The 20,900-nt window shown below is 40.3% G+C and overlaps 1 protein-coding gene across 2 annotated transcripts in view; it reads left to right on the forward strand.

Moving 5' to 3' along the window:
* Nucleotides 1–13: 13 nt before the first annotated feature.
* PDHX (pyruvate dehydrogenase complex component X) overlaps nucleotides 14–20,900 on the forward strand; it is a 43,368-nt gene continuing 22,481 nt past the window's right edge. The window contains exons 1-3 of one of the 2 annotated variants that reach the window (XM_032188259.1): nucleotides 14–145; nucleotides 7,070–7,153; nucleotides 11,058–11,158. In XM_032188259.1, the coding sequence (XP_032044150.1) occupies nucleotides 19–145; nucleotides 7,070–7,153; nucleotides 11,058–11,158 (312 nt within the window). In that variant the 5' untranslated portion in view covers nucleotides 14–18. Of the gene's footprint in view, nucleotides 146–645; nucleotides 701–7,069; nucleotides 7,154–11,057; nucleotides 11,159–20,900 lie in introns of those variants that run through there. The other variant, XM_032188258.1, reaches the window with a different exon arrangement.

Here is a 20,900-nt window from a genome sequence, read left to right on the forward strand (position 1 = left end):
GGCGGGAGGCGAGGCAAGATGGCGGCCTCCTTGTGGCGGGGCGGCGGCGGGGCGCTGAGGCGGCTGCTGGCCGGGAGGCCGCTGCTGGGCGCCGCCGCCGCCCGCGGGGGCTGGAGGCCGCTGCACGGCTCCCGGCAGCGCCGCGGTGAGTGCTGGGGGCCGGGCAGGGCTGTTAGCCAGCGCCTTGCGGCAGCTGTCTGGGCAGAGCTGGTCCCGTCTGTGAGGAAATGGGTTTTAATTTTCAGTGCGGGTTTAGGAGGCGAGTTTGGGGTTTGTGTTGAAACGCTGGTCTTAATTCTGAGGGTGGGTGCTTGGCCTCAGAGCTGGGTGAGGGCTGCCGCGCTCAGCTCCTGTATCGGTTACTAACACGGTAATATTCAAGCCCTTGGTATCTAGGCTTTTAAAAGACATGACCTAATAAGCTCCTAGGAGAACTTACACTTTTAATTCTTTGCTGTGAATGATACAGAACTGTCTAAAACATGGTAAAAGGCAGGCAGATAAAGGGAGGAAAGGAAATGTAAGTACGGGTCAGTTTCACAGAGGTGGCTCATGCAGGCCTTGCGAGGAAGGACACGAGGAGGCCCACAGCAGGGATCTGGTGGAATTGCCAGGAGTAAACGTGTAGGAACAAATCTGGGAAGGTCAAGGCATAACACGATGCGGTTCTTGTCTTGCAGAAGTATCAAAGAAATCGCCTGTAAGTAAATTAGTGTGAGAGATAAGAGTTAGTCAGTTACACGGTGAAACCTACCAAGAGCAAACCATGTATATATACTAAATGACTAGTATATAACTAGGTCATGGTTTGGATTTGCTTATAAGCAGTATCTGCTTATAAAAGCTGTTTGTTTGTTTGTTTTTAGAAATACAATAGCTCTTTCCCTCTTAACTGGTAATTGCAACACTGTAGTCCAGCTAGGGGCAAGAGCTCTGTGATACCTTGTGACATCTCTCTCTTGTCCTGCTGGCAGGCCTTGCAAGTTCCTGATACTGCGGCAGTAGAACAATGTCGTTTTAATCTGTTTGCATTAAAGGGCACAATCTGCATCCTGCCTGTGGAATGTGAAGGATGTGCAACTTGTGGAATATAGGGGGGTCAAGGAGGGAAAAACAAAGGGGTGGTGGGAGCAAAAACTGGATAACTTCTGCTGTTGGTTCAACCCTCTGTTATCTCTTAGGTCACACCGTGCATCTCCATAAGCTGAAAAGTGTGAAGTTCCAGCAGTGCCTATGCGTAGGCTTTCCAATGTCTTTAATTACATTAGCTGAACTACCAATGTTTAGATCTGCTTCAAAACAGTGGCAAATTAGTATACATTACTTATATTTGGACAGGTAATTGACACTCTAGTAACTCTGTGGAGCTGCACAGTAGACTTGGTGTAAGGCCAGAGCACTGATGTACTTTCTTCATAGAAAGAAAAATAGAATGAACCTCTAAAAATATTAGAGGTCTGTCAACCTTTTCTTGTCTTATTTTTTTAGTATTCCTTAATCCTATCGTTGATGTCAGGTTGGAGTAAATCTTTTAAATCTGTTGTCACTCAGGAGTATTACTTAGGAAGTTGTGAAAGAGCTCACCAGCGGGGCGCATTAAATCATTTTGTTTGTTTTGACAAAGCTGTAACTGTTCCATGTCAAAGGAGGTCAAACAAGGCAACGAACCAAAGTTATATTGGATATGTTTAACTACAAAATTCATCATCACCAATATTCTCAGACTGTGGCTAATAGCCTATTACAGAGGTCTGCTGGTCTGCTCTTTAGTTCACTAAATACACAGTGTAAAGATGCATTAAATCTCTTCAAGGAGGGGAGGAGGAGGAGGCAGAAATCTCATGCCCATGTTTGACATAATTATTAGAATGTATCACCAAGAAAAATGCCCTTGGCTACATAGGGGCTTATCTTTAAAATAGTAGCTCCAATTTATGTGAAGGTTTTCTGTTGTAGTTTTTTAGGTCTTCCTTCATTTTTTCGAGTCAGATAGATGCTAAATGATAACACTTCAAATTGATAGCAGTCAAATTAGTGGATGGAGACTGGCAATTGAGAATTTTCACATGGTTGTAGCTCTACATTCTGTTAACTGAGTGAGCCCCATCTTTATGGGATTGTGTGAATTGCCAGAACTTTTTTTCATTGCATGTTTACATGCAATGAAAGAGCAACAATATTTACTTTTAGAGCGCTTATAAAGGCTGCTTTTATGGTACAGTGCAATTCTCTATGTGAATACAATGATTCCTTTTCATAGAGTCATAGAAAGGCTCAGGTTGGAAGGGATCTTAAAAGTCATCCAACTCCAACCCCCCTGCCATGGACAGGGATGTCACCCACTACATCAGGCTGGCCAAGGCCACAAATTACCCTAGACAATAAGATGGATATTAAAATTCATGCAACGTCCATGTAGGAAGATACGGAAAATCTTCAAAAGCCAACACTTGGCAACTACAAATAAACTCGTATTTTCCTTTTAAGTTTTGACCTGTGATGTGTCTATATAACTCTTTTGGTTTGAATGCATCTGGTGATCAAAATATTTCCATATGCAAATTATTTTGTCATTTAAACAGTATGCTGAACTTTCAGGTGAACGGTCTAAAGAAAACATCTCAACAGTCCAAAAGAAAACATCAATAGTTGTTTTGCAATATATCTTAAGTCTTGAACGACAATGCACAGAATTTTACAGCCAGATGTTTCTTTTCCAGCCTGGAATCCCCACATCACTCTGTGTCTATTTCATACCCAGAATACTAAATATAGTATTCTGTTTTGAAGTAAAAGGTCAGCTACATTCCAAGTAGTAGTATGGGCCCTGCAAGTTGAAGTCCATCTTCAAAGAAAGTGGAGCATAGGATTAGTTTTCACAATCCTAGGTTTTGTTCGTACAGTTCCTAAATATTTTTGCAGAGCCATGGTGGTAGAATTTTTCTTTCTTTGTGACTGTTAAAGGCAGGGTCATACACCTCGCGCAGTCAGTTTGAATGCTGCTCCTCGCTTGTGTTTTCCATTATTGCAATGAGGCCCAACGGTTCGTCATTTTCAGAGGACGCATTTTAATGCATGCCTTGATTGTTGGATTCTTTCTCCTCTTTTGTCTCTGGTTTACTTTTCCAGTACTTCATATAAGCTTGCTGCTGCATCTTGTCTTTTAATTTGCTCAAAGGACCAGAAGGGACTGTATGGTTTGTTGTAGCTGCTCATAACAGGAAAGGGAAAATGTTACAGTACCCCAGATTTGTTGCTCAGTTTTGGGTTTATTCCATGGTATGGAGCATATTGTGGGGAATGGGTCAAGTAACTCTTTACTAAAACAAAAACTATGACACACTGTGTTTTAAAAACATATTTTTCTCATTAGAAATGTGGAATGCTTTCATTATTTTTTTTCAGTGAAGTATGGCCAATTTCTAGGTAGTCCTAGATTTTTGTGGGGTGTGACTTCAAAGTAATTTTTGTTGTTGTTGTATTTGATCATCAAAGTTGACTCATCAATTTAGACAAATGAAATGGAAAGCATTTATTTACATAGTGTAAATTTTCAAGTAATGTATTTTCTACTTGCTGTTACCTATAAATGTATTTCTATGAATGTACATAGCATAAAGAAAAATAAACTCATGCTTTAACTTGGAGTGTTAGGAAAAAAAAATCATAAACAAACCATGATGTGGTACATGAGCACAGAGAAGAATTCACAGAGTAATATACATTGTAGATCATTTTCATGTGTATTAGCCCAAGATGAGAGCTTGCAAAAAGAAACTTAAAAAAAAAAAAAAATTCTTGGAGGAAGTTCAGATGAAGACCAGCAGTGCTACCCAGAACATTGTCTGGATGCATTTCTAAGGACTACAGTAATGAATAATGCAACTCTGACAAGTGTTTCAGTATCACAGAAAGAACAGAACAATTTCTTGGGCTGAGTTGGAAAAGGAAAAATACCCTGGGAATAGGCAGCTGAAAGAAATGTGTATTTCTTCATGCAGTCTGCTGGAAACATGAACCATGTATACGCTGGGCTCGTATCCACAGTTCAAGAGTTTTGGGGAGCGTGACCCTGATTGTTTTGATGTCCTGGGGACTTTGGGGAATAGATAGCTCACTCTCTGCTCTCTGTGCCTCCTAAAATGGTGAGGTCATTAATGGCTGCGGAGGTTGTTAGATATTTCAATACATTATTTCAATTTTGCATTTTAAAAATGCATTGTGTCCAGCAATAATGGAAAAACTATGCCACGTCTATAACTCTACATAACCTCTGAAATATTTATGTTTTAATACCTTTTACAAGTTTAATAATTTAATTCTTTCATAATCCTGTAACAGTGAGACAGGCAAGGGCAGATTTATTGGATATATTAACATTAATTAATTACAGAACAGAGGTGGATGCTTTTAAATCCCTTAAAACATTGTGTGTTAATTGAAGTTTTCCTTTTATCTTTGTCTTCTCTGAGATCTAAACCATGGTAACTCTTCGGACTTGGAAGTAAGGATGGGAAGTGTTTTCATTCTGGCCTTTTAGCTGAAACCTCTGATTTTATTTCATTGCCTGTTTTATTCTGGACAATGGGAAAAAAATGGGGTCACTCCTAAGTGTGTAAAGCTGTTCCTGTTCTAAGCAATACAGGAACTGGGAGAAATGTGCTGCTGCTTCCTATTGTTGATAAACCTTAATGCTGCTGACAGGGTACAGAGAAAAGGGGAGTATGAAGCAGAATTGATGTTTGCCGTTATGTGCAGTGTTCTTCCTATTTGTCTGTTTCTGTGCTTTAACTTGATACAAATTCCAATTAAAAATAATTCAAGAAGAGCTTTAAAAATTGACCAGGCACTGGAAAACTGCTCTTCCAAAATAGAGCCTAAAGAGCTGTACTAGTTTGGCCTCCTCGCTCTCCGCAGAAGGTCAGCAGGGTATCTCCGGTGTCACCGGCTGGGCGTCTGCGTGCCCCCGTGGCACCAGGATCAGAGGGCAGGAGGTGGCGTGCTGGGCATGAGCCCTGGGCTCGCAGTCCCACGTGGGTGTCACGCAGCTGGGTGCTGTGCAGGGCTGCTTCTCCTGCTGTGTTCGGGTGCCCTGGGAAGGTCCAGCTGGCTGGCACGTGGCAGCGAGCTGCTGGCTGCCTGTGCTGAGTACACGTATGTGGTGTGGTGAGGCTGGGGTCTTTATTGCTTAAATACGTGGTGGCACCCTGCAGATCTTTGTGTTTGGCTTGTCACGGGAAGGAAAGGGCTGAGGATTTACCTGGTCCCTCTATAGAGACACCCACGGAAGATCTCTGGAATGAGAAATGTTTCAAGTTGTTTTATCAGACATAAGATCCAATCACTGAAATTTGGGTTGGGCAGTTTCGGACTGCAAAGTAGATATGGTTTCCTAGGAAAAAGGATAAATAAATGCTGGAACAGTTTATCAGTGCGGGAGGCAGCTCATCATTGTCTGGAGTACTGGGGTCAGGGGGGCTTTATTAATTTAAAAGATATGCTTTAATCTGTCATCTGGAAAAAATTCCAAAGCCTGCAGTGGAGAGGAGAAGGAACACACGGTGTTTGTGGTAGATTTTGAGAAAATTGATGAAACTTCTGGTCTCAGAATCCAGGACTCTGAACTTCAGGGAATGGGATTACATGCTTTGCCTTGGCATGCTCTTAGTATTCCAGTTCAGCATTAAGGCAGGGGTCACAATTAAGTTGAAGTCACTCACCTTTGGTTAAGAGTCGGAGATGATTCTGACATTTGGGTAGCTGTGTTCTGTGCATTTCCACCCCACTCTGTCCTAACACACGTGCCCGTGGCTAGAAATCTGAGGACAGAGAAGCACTCTGAGATAGAACAGGAGGTGCTTTGTAGGCACAGTGCTCATATGTTTGTAATCAGACTGCAGAACTAGAGAGACAAATGCTGGTGAATACCACTGAGGCATTTCTGGATGAAGTATCCAGTCCTTTATAGCCCATCAGGGTACACCAACGGGTAACTTACCAATACCTCTCATCCAGTTTCTTGTGACTGCAGCAGTTTTGGCCTCTCTTAAGGATTGAGATTGGTGTGCATGCACACTGCTGTGCCTGGGGTTTTTCTTTCCTTTGGGTTTGCTTATATCTGACAAGTCTTACGCTTGGACTCCCTTCCCTGCTCACTTGTCTTTGAGACTCATTTTATTTGTCTGTGTGTCCTGGAGGGAAGGAGAGGCTATGGCATGGTGTTTCAGCCAAGGTTTTGCTAAGAGAAGCTCTGATGGGGCAGAACTAAGCATGTGTAGGGCCACATGTAGAAACACACACACACAAAAAAAAGGAAACCCAGTTTGGCTTAGTACCTCTGCCTCTGGTATGCAAGAAGCAGAGGCTGTTGGTGGCTCAGCTTTTGAATTTTGTGACATTTATATGAGGAAGAAAATTTACAGCTTCATCATAGCTGATTATATTCTTCTAGTGATATTTATATTTTGTTGTTGCATTTTCATTGGTAACACCCGCATAGTTTGAGCTCTAAGCAAGCTGTAAATTTTTTTTCTGTTTACATTTCTGTTGGACAAAAGTCTTATAACTGTGCTTCACTTCCATCCACCAAAGCATTGTTCAGTAGGTCAAGCTGAACTGAGAGCTACTTGAAATACTAGTGTCTATTTTTAATAATGCGCTAAGTCTTAGTCCTAGGAAAAGTTTCCCTTAAAAACTAACTGTTTCAAAGCTGAAGCAGCATGAGCATCTGAAGTCGTCTTCATCAGATCTAAAGTGTCCATGTTGTATTTATATTTAAGACAGGGTTCAATTTATTTAAAGCTTTATATTTTATAAAGCTTTATATTTTATATTTAAAGCACAGACAGATTCAGTGCTTTGTGCTTTGCTTCCCTTGGTGCTCTTGGGAGTGCATTTACAGTACGTGCTTGTATGTACATTCTAAAGAAAGAGCATCATCGTAGTGAATATTTTGTTCAATAATTGTTCTTCAGATTCATTCACTTCTAGTTGCATTTGAGTTAAGCAATTTACTGAGAAAATAATTGGAAAAGTATCTAGTCTAAATAATAATATTATTGTTTTACAGGTACGCCTGCAATTAAGGTTCTCATGCCTGCCCTTTCTCCTACAATGGAAGAAGGAAACATTGTGAAATGGTTAAAAAAGGAAGGTGAGACTTTTTTTTTCCCCTTAGGACCACAGTTGTAATTCTTCAGCTATATATTCCATAAGAATAAGATTGGTCTTTCAGGTTGTACCTTAGTATTTTGAAGCAAAATACTAACAACTGAAAAGTACTTGACTTATGTTAAATTATGTGGGAGTAGCTAGATAACTAAGCTGAGTGTACGTTTTGTCTTCATATAGATCGTATTTAAGTGGGAAAAAAATCAGTAGACCCAGTTCCGTCAGGAAAAACTTTATTCTCTTCCTACCCCTTCTCCTTCTCCAGTGTAATATTAGAATTGGACTTTGTAGTTTTGGATTCCAGGTGCCAGTTGTCCATTCGTATAGGATGCACTGTGAAGTTTTAGGTTGCTGTAGAGATTCTGTCCTCAGACATTTTTGGTTTTACGGAAGAAGCGGACACATTTGGAGTAAAGCACATCTCTTCAACAGGCACCATTTGACCAAAACATCAGTTTTGAGTGTTCTGACTATATAAGTAATTTATTTCTTTCTGCTAGCCTTTAAAGTGTTCGTACATCCTCCATTGCTGTATTACTGGAGTACTTTACTTGTATCTGTTTTGAATACAGTTTGGGAGGTAGACAGATGGCAACAGTATAGCTCATAGATCCTCTAGTAATGGACACGATGTTTTGCTTCTGGTAAGAATTTCTGAAGAATTTACGAGGAAGAATATGATAGTTTGTCCATAAAACATGGATGAATCAGTTTTCCTCATAAAATGGTCCAAGGATGTAACCACTATACAGTGATTTTTCTTCCCACTACGTTTCAAACAAAATGCAAAAGGAAAATAAAAGTACTTTAACTAAATTGAAATTAATTCTTAATTGATGGTTGGAGTTTGAGAAGCTATTTCAGGATATTCATTGTTATGTGTGCCATTTCAAAGCAAGGCCAAATCTAAGTATATGATATTGCTTTGTTAGGAATTAACTATGGTCACAGAAGTGCCAGTGAACTTCTTTTTTCCCCCTCTGGAAGTCTGGAAAGTAAACATAATAAAATTTAAAAAGTGAATATGAATGTCTGATAATCTAATATCCAAGAAAATAAATATTGCCAAGCAATTGACAGAAGAAAGCTGGTGATTGCATATGAAGTGTTATTTTCCACTATAACCAGCAGGGGTCAGTAGAATACTACTTGATCATTTTTCTGCTCTTTGTTTAAGTATCAAGTGTTTTCATTTTACAGTTTCACAGGATGGGCAGATGATATCGGTACAGCAGAAGGAAAAATGTTGAATTTAATTGACAGCTTTAGTCTTGATCTCTCATTGTTAATGCAGTTTTATATTGATTCCTGTGGGTAATAAAGTCCTTCACTTAAAACTGTGTTTCTAAAAACTTGTATTTATTATGTATGAATTTAATGTTGATGAAAGATGATAGATTAACAGCCCTGGAGACTAAAACCCTCTTGTTATCGTGTGCAGGAAACAGACCAAGCAGCAGTGCTAGCAGTTTCCTAGTGCAGTGCAACTTGGTCTTCTTGTGAGACATCACCTCCAGGGAGTTCAGTCTCTATGCTCAGTCAACTTTGATTTGATTTGCAAAGAGTACCAAGGAATGCACTTTGTATCTTGTGATTTGGATACTTGTCTGCAAGTAATTGAACGGAGGACGCAGGCTACTGAATGCCAGTTGGATATGATTTCCTAGAAGGAAACTCAGCTTCAGCAGGAATACTAATCATTCAGTTTAGCTATAAGAAATTACTCACTTAAATTTAAAAAAAAAAAAAAAAAAAAGGGGGGGGGGATATAAAAAGTTTTTTCAAGTGCATTATATATAATCTCAGAGTACCATTCAGGCAACTTCCATTGGAAACACTGCTTTCTCATTAGAAAGCATAAAAACACACATTTTGCAAAGCTGTTCATTCCAGACATCTCTGCTGGGAAAGCTGATTTGTAACTGACATCAAAGTGGGCGCTATTTAGGAGTGATCACAAATTTTGCAGTCTACTGAAAATAACTATGATCCTTTCTATAGCACTGAGATATTGAAACCCGTGAAATTTTGAAGGCTGCTATAAATTGTTCTTGAAATTGCATATGAACAGTTTTCTTCCAAATTTTTGACCACTTCTTGGCTGCAGTATATACTGGGACTAGGGAAGGGAAAACAAAACAAACAGTGATGGAAAAGTGGTTTGGCTATTTCCCTGAAGACTCCTTCTCTTGTCTTCCCTGTGTAAGGGAATTCTCACCGTTCTGTGAACAGCCCCATGTATATAAGTTCCAAGATGCATTGTACGGGACAAACACATGAAATTTATTTTGCCTAGCTTGCACTGTTAGAGTTAGTGCTAAGCAGCCTCCAATAGTAAGATTTCTTTTTAAAGGTACAGAACATTTACAGATTGATTACAGGCTGGGAGAAGAGACTAAGATGGAATTAAGCACCTTTCTGTTTACCTATGTTAGCTTTGTAGATTGCACAATTTGCCCAACAATTTGGTTTCTTAACATCTATGAAGTACTTACCTAATGATTTAATGATATATAGGCCACTTGAATTAATGATCCAATGGGATTAAGCCACAGATATAAAGCCTGGGAATTTAGTTTCCTGTGTAGACTGTTTATGCTCTAGTTATCGCAAAGTGCGGTGTGGCAATTAGGCTATTAAATTAAATAATCAGGTACTACTTTGTGACCTCCCTTGCCAAGTTCCACAATAGGAATTTTTACGACTTCTAAAACTATGTAATTGGTTGAGCTTTGAACGCTGCTATTGCTTGTTACTGCAGAGATCGCGAGAATCATATAATGCTTTATTTTTCCCTTCTAATTGAGGTAGTTCTGAAACAGGCAATAATTCAATAATAAAATTTTAAGTGTATCATATACCAAAATACAGGTTGTAACCTGCACAACTTTTTTTTCTTTCTGATGCTTAAGAATCAGTAGCAGAAAGAATTAAGTGCTTAGATAATATTGTTGCAGCAGTTCTGGTACTGGGGAGATATTCACGTCTGTACATGTTAGACTTGCACATATTGACCCCATTTTTCAGTGCTTTATAAGGAGAAGTATAATATTTTGTTGGAGACCAAAGCATTCAACTACCTCAAAGTTCTTCAGTGTAATTTCAGTTTTAATGTAGGCCATCTGGTCAGTATTGGTGTGTTGAAGGATTCCAGACCCATTGTAATTTTATCATGTGCCCGCAGTTATAGGTATACTTGAAAAGCAGGGGAAGGGTAGACTTCAAAATTATTCTACTTGGATTTCTGTAATGTTGCAAAAGCAGATTCTAATATTTGCGCATATTTTTATTTCACAAAGTAAAAGCATTTCTATTAGACCTCTTTTGATTGTATGAGATTGAGGAAGCAAGCCTGCAGATAAGCTTGCCAAAAGGATTCAAGTTCCTAGATTTCTAGCTGAAAATCTTTGATAGTATAGGTACAAACTAGGGAACTGTAATACTTAGTTACATATATTGCTGACTAAGACCAATCTTAATAATTACTGGTTTAAACATCTTAGGCTTATGGCTAGCAATGAAAATGGAAGGCTGGGGATTATATTTGTGCCAGTGCTACTGATTGATGGTCTCGTGCAAATAAATTTAATTTTGTGTGTGTATGTACTTCCTTTTGGAAAGCTTACTATAAACAATGCTATTTGGAATTTAATGAATATGTTAATGTTCTGCTGCTGCAGTTTCTGTCTCTGAATGTTAGTGTTCATATTTGGAATTGAAAGATACAATATATCATGATAAACCATGATGGGGAATCTGCTAGCTGTAGAATGTATTGAAGGATGTAAAGTGCCTTTATTGTATGTTTATGTGTCTGTCTGCCATGGTTAAATAGTTCTGAAAGAAAGTTTAGTCTAAGTATTCTTAAGTTCTGTTATATTTTGCAGGTGAAACAGTGAATGCTGGAGATGCACTGTGTGAAATTGAAACAGACAAAGCGGTGGTTACCATGGAATCGAGTGATGATGGCATATTGGCAAAAATACTGGTAGGGATTCTGTCTGAGTAGGATGTTACAATCTCTCTTGAGACTGTTGTTTAGCATAATGCCTCAAAAACTAGTTTAGACAGATAGCTTTCAGTCTGCTCAGCTCTTAGTATAATGTACTTATTTGCATTCCCAGTGAGAAATAATTGCTCTATTTATATCAGTATGTATACCAAACCACTCGTATTTGTAATTTCTAGACATATTTAGAGAGAGATTTTCAGTTAGTCCAACTGAGTTGTATTAATTTATCTTTTGTTCCTTATGAGTCACACCTATGAAATATTGCAGTTTTTCTCTTTCTCAGAGAAAAAAGTGACAGTCACTTGGAATATGTAGTTTTGGGTGGTGCTTTAACCAACAATACGGTAGCGATCTTCTGTTGTTCCTTTGTGTGAAATTATTAATAAAGTTGTAACATACTCTTTCTTGCAAACCACACGTTGTTTTATAAGCATCATTTGCATGGTGCTTATAGTCTAGTCTCTACTTCATTCTAAATGGATACCATGGAGAAATTATAGGCTTCATTCCTTACGCTCAAAAGAATCCAACCATGTGGTTTGTTTGAGAGGACCACAATTTTTCTCCCTTTTCCGTTTCTTATGCGTTTCTTTCCCAAACTGCTTACTACTTGAAGATTTCAAAACTCTCTCATTTTCATGCTGGTGGGAGTATAGTAGATGTTTTTCCCCTCCATTCACAATAACTAAACGTTAACAGTGAATTTGAAGAGTTTTGAATAAGAACTTTGGAGAAATTGTTTTGTCATGTATGTGCAATAGATAATGAAACCCTTTATAGAAACATCTAGTTCAAAGTGGTGGTGTTGGGAAAGAAGGGAGTGAACAAACATGTAGAGATGGAGAAGTAAAATGCAAGAAGATGAGTGGCATTTTGATGTTATTTGGGTTCCTATAAACAGTTTTGGTTACCTGTTGCCACTGAAGATAAATTTCCAGAGGAAGGGTGCTGAGCAGAGTTACTTAAGAGTTGGCTGTGATTGGGAAGGATCTTGGTTGCTTGAGCTTAGCAACATAGATTTGCTTTGACTGCAAAATCAAAAAATCCAAGTATTTGATTGCACCCACACTAAGGGAATAAACTGCTTGAATTAAAGAACAGTGTTACTACAGGAATAAATAATTCTCCTTCTTTGAAACAGATTTAGGACTGACCTTGGATTTTCAATGCCAATGGCATATGAATATTTTTCCTGTTTTTTTTTTTTTTTTTAATGTTTTTGTTTTGCAAGTAGGCATCTAAAGACCAGAGATCTTGTGCTGCTTCAGTGAGGTAAAAGCAAAGACTCAAGTATAGACAGGGACTTGAAGTTTGAGTTCAGTGGCTTAATCACAGTATCATCCTTCCTTTTCTATCAATTTCTTAAAATCATACAAAGTGTAAGACCAATTTTCTTAGGTACTGTCCTGAAGATGAAAAATAACGATTGCAGTAGTTCTCTCCAATGCCATTTTCTAAGACTAGGTCTGTGAAAGATGGCTCCTGCTCTGAAACAATAGCTTAATTAACGTGGCAGGAGATAACCTTTCCATATGCTTGGTGTCAGCTAAACAGTGTTACTCTGGTAACTGCCCTACAGTTGATGAGAACTGGGATTGCGCTCTGAAAGAGAACGCTGCTGATGACAAATTTTGATAGTAGATAAAACGTAATTTGGTCAGGGAGGTCTCATTTAGGGAATATCTAATCAAGAGATGGGGTTGTGGAGCTATATAGGCATACTGCTACTAGTTGTAATCTAGCTACTTAGAAAATTACAGAAAGGGTGTAGCTACAACTAGTTCCTAGAGCCAACAGCGTGCAAGACAAAATTCTACCCTGCCCACAGTGAGACTTGTTTGTGCTGCTATTACAAAAGCTAGTTGGGTTGGTATGTTACATTGCCTCTTGCTGTTGTACGAAAATGCAGTTGTAGCAGAATGTATTTGCGTAGCTACTCTTTGCAAAAAGGGGCGAGTACTTGCCTTCATGGGAGAATTTGAGAAGTGATGGTCCGTTTAGCATCTTCCTTTTTTGTATGAGCATTCTTTGCAAAAGTGAATGCATCAAAATAGGTGGGAGGTGTTTTAGGAGGAGAAGTGATCTAGGATGGAATGCAGCTGCAAGTTAAGCTTGTCAGGGTTTATAAGAAATTATTATTAGCGTTGCATTTTCTACAAAAAAACTTGCATTTTGATCAGTTGTTTATATAAATAGCAAGTTTGTAAACCTTTTCCTTCTTGTAATTTACATTGCTAAATAGTTATTTTCCCCAGATCCTTTTTTTTTTTTTTTTTTTTGGTAGCACCTTGATAAAACTCTTGCTGTTGCATTCAACTGCATATCAACACATCTAGTAATTTTCAGAGAATCCATTCTGGTATTCCAGAACAAAATTGCACAGTAGACACTTCTGAAAGCATGGGGATTTTTTTTTTTGGTCTTCATATTGTTATTTTCGTAACTGGTAGATGAGTAATGCTTTCACTATTTTTAATTCTTTCATCTTCAGTTTTGAATGCTTCTGAAAATTATTGTGCAACCTCTTCATTTTTTTTCTTTAATAGGAAGTATCTATTCTGCATTTACAGATACTGCTTTGTGAGATTATGTGAAGAGGAGGCATGGGGATTCTCTGTGTTAAATTTTTTAAAGTATGCTTGCCCAAGAGGTGTAAAGGATAGGATAGACTCCAGTGCTCACTTGCAAGCATCTTTAAAAGTGGTTCATGATGACTACAGATAGCATTAGTATTTCAGAAACTGGGTTTTTCCTGTTCCCTGCATTCCAAAACCATCCCAGATTCCAAAATTTCCTTATGTATATTTTGCTGTTGTGGTGCCTTTTTATATCAATCAAAACCAGACTCTAGCAACATTCAGCAGTGGCAACAGTTAGATTCTCTAGCAATGGCATTCAACCTTAGCCAAGACATTTCACATCATCCAATAACAATCATACACTGGAAGCTGAGTCTGAGAAGGAGATGTCTCAAGGGGGATAATAGCTGTAATGTCTTTCAGATTAAGGGAAGAGAGGCAGCTTTATTGGAGTAGCATGAACAGATTATTATGCCAAATAAACTTTTAATGGGTTAATACTCCATTTTGGAATCTGGAAATGATGGGCTTAAATATTGTAATAGAGAATAGATATTAAACTTGATTCCAGTCTCCTGAAAAGTATAGGATGAAACTGATCATAGAATCATAGAATATCCTGAGTTGGAAGGGACCCTTAAGGATCATCAAGTCCAACTCTTGACACCGCACAGGTCTACCCAAAAGTTCAGACCATGTGACTAAGTGCACAGTCCAATCTCTTCCTAAATTCAGACAGGCTCGGTGCAGTGACCACTTCCCTGGGGAGCCTGTTCCAGTGTGCAACCACCCTCTCTGTGAAGAACCCCCTCCTGACGTCCAGCCTAAATTTCCCCTGCCTCAGCTTAACCCCGTTCCCGCGGGTCCTGTCACTGGTGTTAATGGAGAAAAGGTCTCCTGCCTCTCGACACCCCCTTACGAGGAAGTTGTAGACTGTGATGAGCTCTCCCCTCAGCCTCCTCTTCTCCAGGCTGAACAGGCCCAGTGACCTCAGCCGTTCCTCGTACGTCTTCCCCTCCAGGCCTTTCACCATCTTCGTAGCCCTCCTCTGGACACTTTCCAACAGTTTCATGTCCTTTTTATACTGTAGTGCCCAGAACTGCACACAGTACTCGAGGTGAGGCCGCACCAGCGCAGAGTAGAGCGGGACAATCACCTCCCTTGACCTACTAGCGATGCCGTGCTTGATGCACCCCAGGACACGATTGGCCCTCCTGGCTGCCAGGGCACACTGCTGGCTCATATTCAACTTGCTGTCTACCACGACCCCCAGATCCCTCTCTTCTAGGCTGCTCTCCAGCGTCTCATCGCCCAGTCTGTACATGCAGCCAGGGTTTCCCCGTCCCAGGTGCAGGACCCAGCACTTGCTCTTATTGAACTTCATGCGGTTGGTGATCGCCCAGCTCTCCAACCTGTCCAGATCCCTCTGTAAGGCCTTTACGCCCTCATTTGAGTCCACAACTCCTCCAAGTTTGGTGTCATCAGCAAACTTGCTCAAAATGCCCTCTATTCCTACATCCAGATCGTTTATAAAAATATTGAAAAGTACCGGCCCTAAAATGGAGCCTTGAGGGACCCCACTGGTGACTGCCCGCCAGTCTGACACAGCCCCATTTACCATAACCCTTTGGGCCCTGCCCGTTAGCCAATTGCTCACCCATCGTATGATGTTTTTATTTAGCTGTATGGTGGACATTTTGTCCAGTAGGATCCTATGGGAAACCGTGTCAAAAGCCTTGCTGAAGTCCAAAAAAATCACATCAGCTGGTTTCCCTTGGTCCACCATACGGGTGATCTTATCATAAAAGGAAATCAGGTTAGTTAGGCAGCATCTACCCTTCACAAACCCATGCTGGCTGGGACCAATGACTGCTTTGTCCCCCAGGTGCGCCTCAATAAGTCTGAGAACCAACTTCTCCATGATTTTACCAGGCACAGACGTGAGACTGACAGGCCTGTAATTGCTAGGGTCTTCTTTCTGACCCTTCTTGAAAATTGGCACAACATTTGCCAGCTTCCAGTCTACCGGGACCTCTCCAAATTCCCAGGATCGTTGAAAAATAATTCAAAGAGGTTCCGCGATGACATCCGCCAGCTCTTTCAGCACCCGGGGATGAATCCCATCCGGACCCATGGACTTGTAGGGATCCAGGTGGAGTAGCAAATCCCACAGAATCACAGAATTTTCTAGGTTGGAAGAGACCTCAAGGTCATCGAGTCCAACCTCCAACCTAACGCTAACAGCCCTCCACTAAACCATATCCCTAAGCTCTACATCTAAACGTCTTTTGAAGACTTCCAGGGATGGTGACTCCACCACTTCCCTGGGCAGCCTGTTCCAGTGCCTCACAACCCTTTCAGTGAAGAAGTTCTTCCTAACATCTAACCTAAAACTCCCCTGGCTCAACTTAAGCCCATTCCCCCTCGTCCTGTCACCAGGCACGTGGGAGAACAGGCCAACCCCCACCTCGCTACAGGCTCCCTTGAGGCATCTATAGAGAGCGATAAGGTCGCCCCTGAGCCTCCTCTTCTCCAGGCTGAACAAGCCCAGCTCCCTCAGCCGCTCCTCGTAGGACTTGTTCTCCAGGCCCCTCACCAGCTTCGTCGCCCTTCTCTGCACCCGCTCAAGCACCTCGATGTCCTTCTTGTAGCGAGGGGCCCAAAACTGAACACAGTACTCAAGGTGCGGCCTCACCAGAGCCGAGTACAGGGGGACGATCACCTCCCTAGCCCTGCTGGTCACACTGTTCCTGATACAAGCCAGGATGCCGTTGGCCTTCTTGGCCACCTGAGCACACTGCTGGCTCATATTCAGCCGACTGTCCACCATCACTCCCAGGTCCTTCTCTGCCTGGCAGCTCTCCAACCATTCCTCTCCCAGCCTGTAGCTCTGCTTGGGGTTATTGCGCCCCAGGTGCAGGACCCGGCACTTGGCCTTGTTGAACTTCATGCAGTTGACCTCAGCCCATCGGTGCAGCCTATCCAGATCCTCCTGCAGAGCTTTCCTACCCTCAAGCAGATCGACACACGCACCTAACTTGGTGTCATCTGCAAACTTACTGAGGGTGCACTCAATGCCCTCGTCCAGATCATCGATGAAGATATTAAAGAGGACCGGCCCCAGCACCGAGCCCTGGGGGACGCCACTAGTGACTGGCCTCCATTGGACTTGGCTCCATTCACCACGACTCTTTGGGCCCGGCTATCCAGCCAGTTTCTAACCCAACAAAGCATGCGCCAGTCCAAGCCAAGAGCAGCCAGCTTCTTGAGGAGAATGCTGTGGGAGACGGTGTCAAAAGCCTTGCTGAAGTCAAGGTAGACCACATCCACAGACCACATCCAGCACACGTTCAGGGTCAGTTGGGAGTTTGTCATCCCCACCGTCCCGGCCCTCCAGCTCAGGGCACCCTGGGTCCTGAAGCCCATCATCGGCATTGAAGACAGAGGCAAAGAAGGCGTTAAGCGTCTCTGCTTTGCCTACGTCATCGTCTGTGAGGAGACCTTCCCTATCAAGGAGCGGCCCTATGTATTCTTTAGTTCTCCTTTTTCCATTTACATATCTAAAAAAAACCCTTTTTATTTTCTCTCACAGACACAGCCAGCTTCAACTCTAGCTGTGCTTTGGCCACTCGAACTTTCTCCCTACAAACACGAACAGCATCCGTGTATTCTTTCCATGACACCTGGCCCTCCTTCCAGTAGCGAAACACTCTCTGTTTCCGCCTAATCTCCATTAGAACGTTCCTGGTCAGCCCCGCCGGCCTCCTGCCCCGCCTGCCTGACTTGCGATATTTTGGAATTGCCTGATCTAATTGCCTGATGTTTTGGGGAACTGGAATAATAGGGGAGCAATAGGATGTGATTTTTCCTTTTTTTTTTTTCTCTTTTTTTTTTTTTTTTTTTTTTTTTTTTTTTTTAGCTCAAGTACAGTTCTTAATAGTCTTTTTGCAGTATCCTGCACTATACTGGATGTTCAGTGGACTTCTGTGCAAAATTTTTGGCGTTATGCTCAGGTTTGTGGATGGGGAGATGATTTCATATTGAAAAGGCTATCCTTTCAAAGCCCATCTCAGAAGTTTCATGTGATGTAGCTGATGGGGAATTAAGAACAAGTATAATGCATTTCAGCGGTCAAATCAGTTGAAGTTTATTCGCATTTCAGCGGTCAAATCAGTTGAAGTTTATTCATTTCCTAAAAGAAACAAGGCAACGGTTTTAAATTGTTTGATTCCAGCTACAGTTCTGCACTATGTTAACTGAGCGGAAAACTTGAATCAAATAAATGCAAACTAGCACTGTGGGTTTTTTTACCTTTAAAGAGGTAAGGTTCATTAGATTAAAGGAATCTAACCCCTTTTTATGACTATATGCTACAAGTATGTATAAGAAAGAGCAGGCTAAGAATAAAATAGGTCCTTACACATACATTCCTTTTCTCTCTGAATCTGTGTTTTAATGATCACGTCTGATTTGGTATAAAATGCACTAAAAACTTAAATGAGTGAATGAAAATTTTAGAAGGGTAATTTCAGAAAGGTGATTACTCTTTCAGTAGTGTTAGTTCTTAAATTAACTGTGACTTTTTTGCCTAAAATACTTAGTTCAATTTGGACTGAAAACAGGGGATGAATGATCGTTTTAAAGAACTGTATTTAAAATCCATTACAATTTTCTCATTCGTGACCTAAGTGAGAATTGCTATGAACAGAAACTACTACGTATAAAGCTTCCACTGTGGTCAGCCAGCATGAGTTCTGTCCACCTTACCTGCCACTGTGCTGCAGTTGTACTTGCTCAGAGGAAAATTTAATTGCATAGAGGAGTAACCTCCAGCTTTTTCTCCCTGGCATGGCTCAGCTGTGCTTTGCTGATTTGTCAGCTAAGCTAGGATTTTTTAGAACCTTCTGGGTTATGCTTACATGTAGAGCAATAGAAATATTGTGAAACTACTTATTTTAGCTCTTTCTAAATCTGAGATTCCAGGGTTCATTGAGGCTTATGCAAAGGGGTCTTCTGGTATTGTGGATTTTGGAAATACAGAAGATGTGATTAAAAAATCCAGGAGATGAAAAGTTAACCGATACAACTCTTGTCTCTCTGTTCTGAGCTGCAAAAGCTGTATGCGTGTATTCTTATTTTTTGAAAATATTTTTAAACACACGTGTTTTTAAAAATATAAACTGTGCGTTCATCTGTGTTGGAAACTTGTACTAGAAATGAAGGAATGCTGGAGTTTTCACAGCTGTTTATCTTGAGGAGTAATGAATATGAGAAAAAAGCACAATAGGCTCACTATGAAGACTGTTGGTGGGTTTGAATGTTCATGCAATGCTGGTCTATAAACAAACTCTGACTAGTAGAATTGTTATATTACTGAATGGTCAACCATTCCTGTTGGATTTCTGCATGTGCACTCATAGCTCCATTAAAGCACTCCTAGACCAAAATTGCAATGAAGAATTAACACCACAAGCATATCCTAGTGCTTACTGGTCTGTTCAGGTACAATACGTGGACTGCTTCTTAAAATGGAGCTGTTCTTTATTGTACATGCATGCCTTTGCAAAGGAATGAAAACATGCAAAAAAAAAAATTATTTTGCAAAAAAAAAAAAACAAAACACTGCTGCTACATATTAGCATGGGAACTATTTTGAACTTGTGGGACATTTGTGTTGTCATTGGTATGAGTCTTGTATTCAGCATCAAACATCTGATTACTATTCTGACAAATGGAGGTTTTTAAATGCCTTGTTCAGTGCTAAATAAGATAATGCTGTAAAATGATTAGAGTGAATAATTTCAGGTTTGTTTTTTGTTTGTTTATAGCATAGTTTTTTTTTTGTTTTACCCTTTTTTCTTGTGTTTTCAGTGGCTGTGTTAGGTAGGTCGTGTTTGCATCTGCTTCAAGCTGCTGTTTTATTTGGTTATGAGTGGTAGTAATACTGCAAGCTTATCCAGTTATACAAATATGCTTGTCAACGGACCTTTCTGTTATAGGGTCTTTCAGCTTTACACTAAGCAGTTTGTGAGTTTTGCTTGGCACTCTCTTATTCCCAGGTACTTTAAACTCACCTCAAAAAAAAAAACAAACAAAAAAACACCATGGTAAAATCTGGAGCACTTCAGACCTTTTTCTCAAATAAAGCTTTTCAGAGTATTAATGGAGAAACGTGCATCAAGAGATCAGACAAGAAATAGTGATTTGTCTTAGATTTTTTTTTCCTCATGTAATGAATACACTTTTAAAAAGAAGTATTACACCAAAATTTATGTAGTGTTCCTGGGGGAAGACAAAGTGGACTGACAAAGCTGTAAATGTGAAATGTTTTATGAGAATATACTCAGAACAGACTGGCTTTGCTGTTCATTTTTACATCTAGTGTTGGCCCTTCTAGGGAGGGGGACAGGTAATCCAGTGAAATCTGATGTGTTCTGACAGAGGAGGTAAGTGTGCCGACAACCGTGTTCCCTGAATAATAATGTTCTAGTATCTGCATCTGCCTAGTACACTTTTTACAGTTTTACAGCATTCTACTTAGCGTTTAGGTGTCTACAAAACTTGATGAAACTAATAAGAACAATATTACACTCAGTGCTGTGTGTATCTATTTATTTTGTGTCTGGTTTTTAGTTTGGACTTTTCAAACATTTGACAGTGATTTGCATTTTCTTGGTCAAAATGTCAGCAGTGCAGATAGATGTGTACTAACTCTGTCTGAGGCAAATGTTTGTGCAATATGGCTTTATGTAGAGCTTTATTGTGTTTCTGTTGTTTGGAAATTAACTCTGTTTGGGCTTGGTACAGTCTAAGTTATATGTGGCTACCTGTGGTCCCAAGAGCTATTTTAACTTATGGCATGATGCCCTGGAAACATTACTGCTTTTGAGGATCTAACGAGTTCTGCTTCTGCAACCATTTCAAAGACCATAAGACTATCCTATTGTGAAGCCCTTCATTAGGTTAAGTCAATGTTGTTTGTTTTTTTTGTTTGTTTGTTTTTAAAGTCCATGCTTTTATCTCCCAAAGCATCATAAAAGCTATTTTGATTGTGGTACAGAAATGTCTTTTAATTTTGAGAGGAACATCTCGAACAGATTGGCCTTATCTGGTCTAATTACATTATGTTCTTTCTGTAA

Source organism: Aythya fuligula, chromosome 5 (genome assembly GCF_009819795.1).
Source record: "Aythya fuligula isolate bAytFul2 chromosome 5, bAytFul2.pri, whole genome shotgun sequence".
Taxonomy (NCBI): Eukaryota; Metazoa; Chordata; class Aves; order Anseriformes; family Anatidae; genus Aythya; species Aythya fuligula.